At 34.5% G+C, this 6000-nt stretch overlaps 1 protein-coding gene across 1 annotated transcript; it reads right to left on the bottom strand.

The window, feature by feature from the left end:
- Window positions 1-3839: 3839 nt before the first annotated feature.
- On the bottom strand, window positions 3840-5138 carry LOC116115493 (RING-H2 finger protein ATL54-like). Its single transcript, XM_031401643.1, has one exon. It carries the CDS (start codon window positions 4995-4997, stop codon window positions 3840-3842), a length of 1158 nt encoding a protein of 385 aa, XP_031257503.1. The 5' UTR covers window positions 4998-5138.
- Between the last annotated feature and the right edge of the window lie 862 nt (window positions 5139-6000).

Below are 6000 nucleotides of genomic sequence, written 5' to 3'. Positions count from 1 at the left end.
AACAAATATGATAATTTAACATTATTCAACAAATTCACATAACATTTTAGAATATTTTTTAACTTGAAATACTCAATCATTTAAGCAAAAATAATCTACCATTATAATTGTATAGTTTACAATCCTATTTTTATTACACAACTTAGTATAGGACTTAAAAACAGTTAAAGAGTATGTATATAAAATCTTTTTTTGGTGGAGTTATTAGGATTATTTATACATCCCGTGAAACCGACTAATATTAAATGCATCAATAATTATGATAAAATATCAAATATCTCTTATTAGAAGGTTTCTTTATAATACTTTATAGAGGCTTAATGAATTAATTTCCTCCATCTAATAAAGGTCGATAAATATTAAACGCTCAAACAATTTTAAAACATTAATAGTATATAAAATAGTTAATGACTTTTTTCAACCAAAATAATAGTTTAAAGACACTTTCCTACTCATAAACTTTTAAAATATCACTTTATTAATTAAATTTATATTCTGACGACGAACAGAGAGCAAACTCAGTCTAGGTTGTTGGGGTTTTTGAAGAGGGGAGACCGATGAGTCTTTTGGTGGTGAAAGATTGATTATAGTGGTTGGGATTGATTGAAATTTGACTTGAGAGGGACGGCTATATAAATCATAATCGTTCGATTACCTTCGATTGATGGGGTCGATAGGAGTAGGGTTTGAGGGGTTTTGATGAATGATGATCGGGGAAGAGAATTGTGGTGGTATGGGGTCACAATAATGCAGGAATTGAAAACGAAATATAAATATGAGCAATAAAATAGCAGTGTTCTGAAAACCGGACCGGACCGCCCGGTCAGACCGGTTCGACCGGCAATCGGCGGCAAATCTGGTTCGGTATATATAAAAAACCGCTATTTGAAGTTAAACTAGATTGGACCGCTAGAATAGTGCCGAATCACGGTCCAATCGCCACCGGATTCCGGCATCTTTCGACGAAGAAAACACCCTCATTCGACAGACGACATCTCCATGACCAAACCCATCCATTTTCAGTCGTCGTCGTCCAGCCTTCGTCGATCGCCGTCCACCTAAAGTTTACAGCTTTACGCGACGTCGGATTTCTTTCATTGATTCCGGCGAGTTTCGACGCCGATGAAACTCCGTCGCACCACCATTTGAGTCGCCGTCACCTGCACATCAAAAGCCCCAAGATTCCAGCTTCGATTGGCCGTCGATCGTCGCTGCCGCCACACTCACCAGAATCTTCGCGCAACATGGGTGTTTTAGATATATTTCAAACCTTAAGGGAGTATTATAGGGGTGTTTTTGATGAATTTTAAACCTTTAGGGACTAAATATAATTTTATAAATTATGGTCCAACCGACCGATCCAACTGGTCAAACCGGTCAAACCAAAAACCGGATCTTTGAACGGGTCATTGTTCGGTCCGGTTCTCAGAACATTGTAAAATAGTATTTTAAAAATTTATTGATGAAAAAAAAAAATTAGGTCATTATTTAGGTAGAAAAAAGTCGTTTACTCTATATAAAAACCATCCCTATGACTAACCTCATAGGGTATAAAATAAACCTGATTTTAAAAATCGAAAATGATTTTTTTTTAAATAATTATAGGAATAAACAATATTTTTCGATAAATAAATCAGAATTATAAAGAATATCCTATTATGTACCAATTTTTACGGACATGTAAGAACATTACAATAATGTAATTGTACCAAATCCATTAAATTGTTAACAATGATTAATGAAAGTCAATTAAATTTAACCGTAGGGGAAAAGATCAAAAGAGCAAAGGAGCCACGTGGATGAGATCATGACCGTTACTTGGGTAGAAGTTGAGCTGTAAGCATCGTGCTTAAACGTGGGAAGCGAATATAATAAGAGGGTTATGAACAATTTATTAAAGGTTAAAAAAATAAAAGAAAATCAGTAAAATAAAAAATAAAAATAAAAAGCACAATTCCCAAAGAGAAAAAAATTATTAAGAGCAGAGGAATCCGGCTGTAAACTTGGACACTAATGTACGAATCACAGAGACAAAACCTGCTCTTGTAGATCGATTCTTTTTGGGGTTGAATTTTCAATTTTCTTAATTTATTTCTTCATTTATTATTTAATTCTCAATAGTGCGATGCCGTTTGACCTTTTTATTTGCACCCTCTTCCATTTTTTTACCTGGTTCTGATTTGTGAATAATCATATAAATTTTATTAAATAATACCATATATACTAAGTTTTTAAACAAAGTAACTGTTGTGCAGACACTTCCATGTAGTTCAAAGCCTCACAGGCTACTGCAAAACTTACAAACAAAATTTGGAAATCAGGTGAGTCATGGATGAATTAGCTTTCCTCCTGGCGTAGCAAATTGTATCATCAGTCCTGACAAGTCCTTAACCACTCAGATCTTGCAAGTCATGGTGTGGTGAAAAAAAAAAAAAAAAAAAAAATTCCTACACCTGGGCAAAATTTAGGTAATATATCTGGTCTATGACCAGGAAGTGTATAATTAAATTGCATGCTAACTTGGTTTTCAATTTTCGGCCACTATTTTGAGGAAATGAAATCATTGTTGCCACTTAATAGAAGGTTAGCCATCAAATCAAATAGGTGGGCGTGCACAATCATCTTTAGAGTGAAGAAGAAGAGAAATAGTTGATTGGTTGGACTCCAAATAAAGAAGCTAGCAAGGGATGAAAACCAAACCAATAGAATTAGCTAACAAAGGTTTGGCTTGTTACAGAGCCTGATGCTTTGGTTGGTGCCACTAATTAAGAAATTAACCCTGCATTTGAAGCTCAACCAAACAATAGGAACTTATACAATTCTTTAAATAAAAGGATGTTACGTTTTGCTAAAAATGAGCCAGAGTTATGAACAGCTTAATTGCTCTCTATTATACGGATCTGCAATTAAAATCGAAATGAAAACATTATCTACCTGAAGAAAAAATCCTGAATACCAGAGGGTTGTCACATAATCCTAAAATGATATTTAATCTGGGGCGTCAAAAGCCCTGCTTATTAACCTCCAAAAGAAAGGATATTATACATCCTGGAAAGAAGAACGGCTGCATTACTACAATTCACTTGTTCCGACTAGCTATAAAGTTTGCGACAGAAATGTCAATGTTTTCCATTGTGCAAAGAAAACGTTAGTATCTGGTAAATATCTAGAAAGTAGAGAACTTGAAAGATGCAGTTCCAAACCAGTGTAAGGGCTGGAACATATGCAAAGATTGATTTTCACGATTTTTAAGTAAAAAATTGAACACCTATAGGTGATATTACCAAATGCATGAAAGGTTTGGAGAAAAAGAAACAGTCTTAGTCGAACCAATTGTTTCACCCGTGTAGAAACATTTCTTACATACACTACAAATTAATTAGGTTTTCTCTTTTAACCATTTGCTTACATAATCTGAGACACACCAAAAAAAAAAAAAAAAAAGGCATAAACCTGAAAAACAAAAATAAAGCATATTGATATGGTAGGTATCCGTAAGTGGAAATGTTACCTTTTCCTCAAAGGCAGTGGCTTATCTCCTCCTCTATATCACACATTCACACCAGTAAACAGAACTTATTCTAGTTCTACTTCAGAACTTATGTTGGAGCTTTTGTTTGAAATTTATTCTTCTGAAGTAGCTTCACCTTCTAAACGATCCACTACTATCCCCTAGCTCATTCTCTCAATACTTGGGTTATGTACTTGGTACAAAAAGCAGACTTAACTGGACTGCTTACACATAGATTGTGTATGAATCATCTTTGCCTTGCAAAAATAATGCCTCTATAACCAAATATACACCAGAGTGAGGTCGTTATATGGCAAGTAAACAATCTTCACAAGGGAAGAATTGCATTCAAGTTCCTATTTCGTCTAGATGACAGAAACCTTCCGCTACAAGAGAAAGATCTCTTCATAGACACGGGGCCTTTATGCAGACATTGCCCAATTGAAGAACTACCCGTCAGTCTAGACATGTTTGAATACGCACCATCTTGCTTCAAAACAATAGCTGAATAAGATTTCTCAGCATCGTTTGTTTGATCAAACGAACAATCTCCTGATTCAGCTGGGCAGAAATCAGACAAACCAAGACATATGATCTCAGCCAATGAAGAATCCAATGAAACAGACCTCCTAAATGCTTGTACATCATTCTTCACAACCTTAATATCGCCTCCTGAATTATCAACTGCTTCTAAAACACCATTCCCATTAAAATTCTCACCATCCTTCAATACTCCTTCAGCACCAAGGTGCAGTATCTCATCCTCCTCTGTTCCTGTCCTGTTTTCACGAACACCCTCACCGTTTCTCTCCCGATTCTCCCCCAACTCACAATCAATTTCTGAACTCTCAGCATGTGTAGACTCAATTAAATTAGAGTCACCCGAATTTTGGTCCACGGTAACCAAAGGAGAAGCACCAGTTTCAGAGACTATATAGGCACGACACATGGGACAATTAATATGAGAACTTAACCAAGTATCAATACAAGAAACATGGAAAGCATGATTGCACTTAGGCAATAGCCTAACAGTCTCATCTTCTTCAAACTCATTCAAGCAAACGGAGCACTCAGTTCCTTCAATCAACCCCTCACCTTTCTTGTACTTACAGACGGTAATCGAATTTATAATAGACTGTTGCAACCCCGCGGTGGTGATGAGCCATATGGGGTGATCAACTCTGTTTTCATCAAGAAACTCTTCATCTCCACCTGGCTGCTGAGTCCCATTATTTGCACGCTCACGACTCTTAACTATGACAGCATAGAAAAACATAAAAATGAAGAAGGTGGCCACTAAACAAATAAATATGATCAAATAAGGTGAAATTGTGAGTCTATGATGATGAGAAGGAGGTGGCGGCGGGGGATAGTAAATATCTGGAAAAGGTTCACAGTTATAACCGCAAGCAGGATCACAATAATATGTGCAATCTATAGAACTATTTGATGTTTCTGGGAAGAGTTTTCTGTGTTTCATTGCCATTAAAGTGGTTAAAGAGACTATGCAGGAAAGTGAGAGAGAAATGCAGGAAGATGATTGTGAGAAATGAGTTGTCTTGTTTGAATTGCAAGAGAAGAAATGAAGGAACTTAAGAAATGCTTTGAGTCAATTTCAAAGGTTAGTAAAAAGTAGAGACTGAAAATGTGTTTTTTCTGTTAGGCTTTGGCTTTAAATCTAGAAACTCCATTTCCATGTGGTCCTACGGTGACTGGGGGGATCCGCTTAATCACGTAATTATGTCATTTAAAGTACGTTTATTGGAGGGTGAGAGCGTTTACGTAAGAAGAATTTTTTAACATATACAAACAAGTACACCAAGGAATAGTTGTATTAAAAAAATAAAAATATGCTACATAAAATCTGTGCGTAGTGATAATCTATATAAAAATATAGTCTACATAATCATAAAAAATTTAATTCCCAATGAGACAGTTATAAATAGGAAAAACTTTACATTATAATAAGTTATAATTTTTCTAATTCTCGTCTTAAGAAAAATTATCTCCACATAGTAATAATTATCTGTATGTTGCAAAAAAATATATGATATGTTACATTAAAGGTTTAAGATAAAATAAAATCTTTATCTAAAGTTGTTTGAGATAATAATTTATGTTTTAGAATTGTTATTATATTTTTTAACTTGTAAGTAATTATTCGTTAGCATGAACATCTTCTTGTTGAAGCTAAATATTTCTAGTTCTCAAGTATGTTTAGAGCTTCTTAGTACAAAACTTTTTGTATTTCTGTACTATCATCCTCATGATTATTTCTTTTATCTTCTTGTCTAATTATAGTAATGAGTTCTTCTTTAGTTAAAGCATACATGACTTATTGCTTATTTGAATGATTAAGAAAGACATTAATATCCATTCAATTAGTGTGTGAAGTTATCGAATTTGATCACTAAATTCTACAATGACTCTCTGATTCTTCTCATCCATTTTATTTGTAACTTACAATTCACCGACATCATGGATCATAA

This window comes from Pistacia vera, unplaced genomic scaffold (genome assembly GCF_008641045.1).
Source record: "Pistacia vera cultivar Batoury unplaced genomic scaffold, PisVer_v2 Contig743, whole genome shotgun sequence".
NCBI lineage: Eukaryota > Viridiplantae > Streptophyta > Magnoliopsida > Sapindales > Anacardiaceae > Pistacia > Pistacia vera.
Note: the sequence above shows the minus strand (reverse complement) of the source record. Positions and strands in the feature narration are given on the sequence as shown.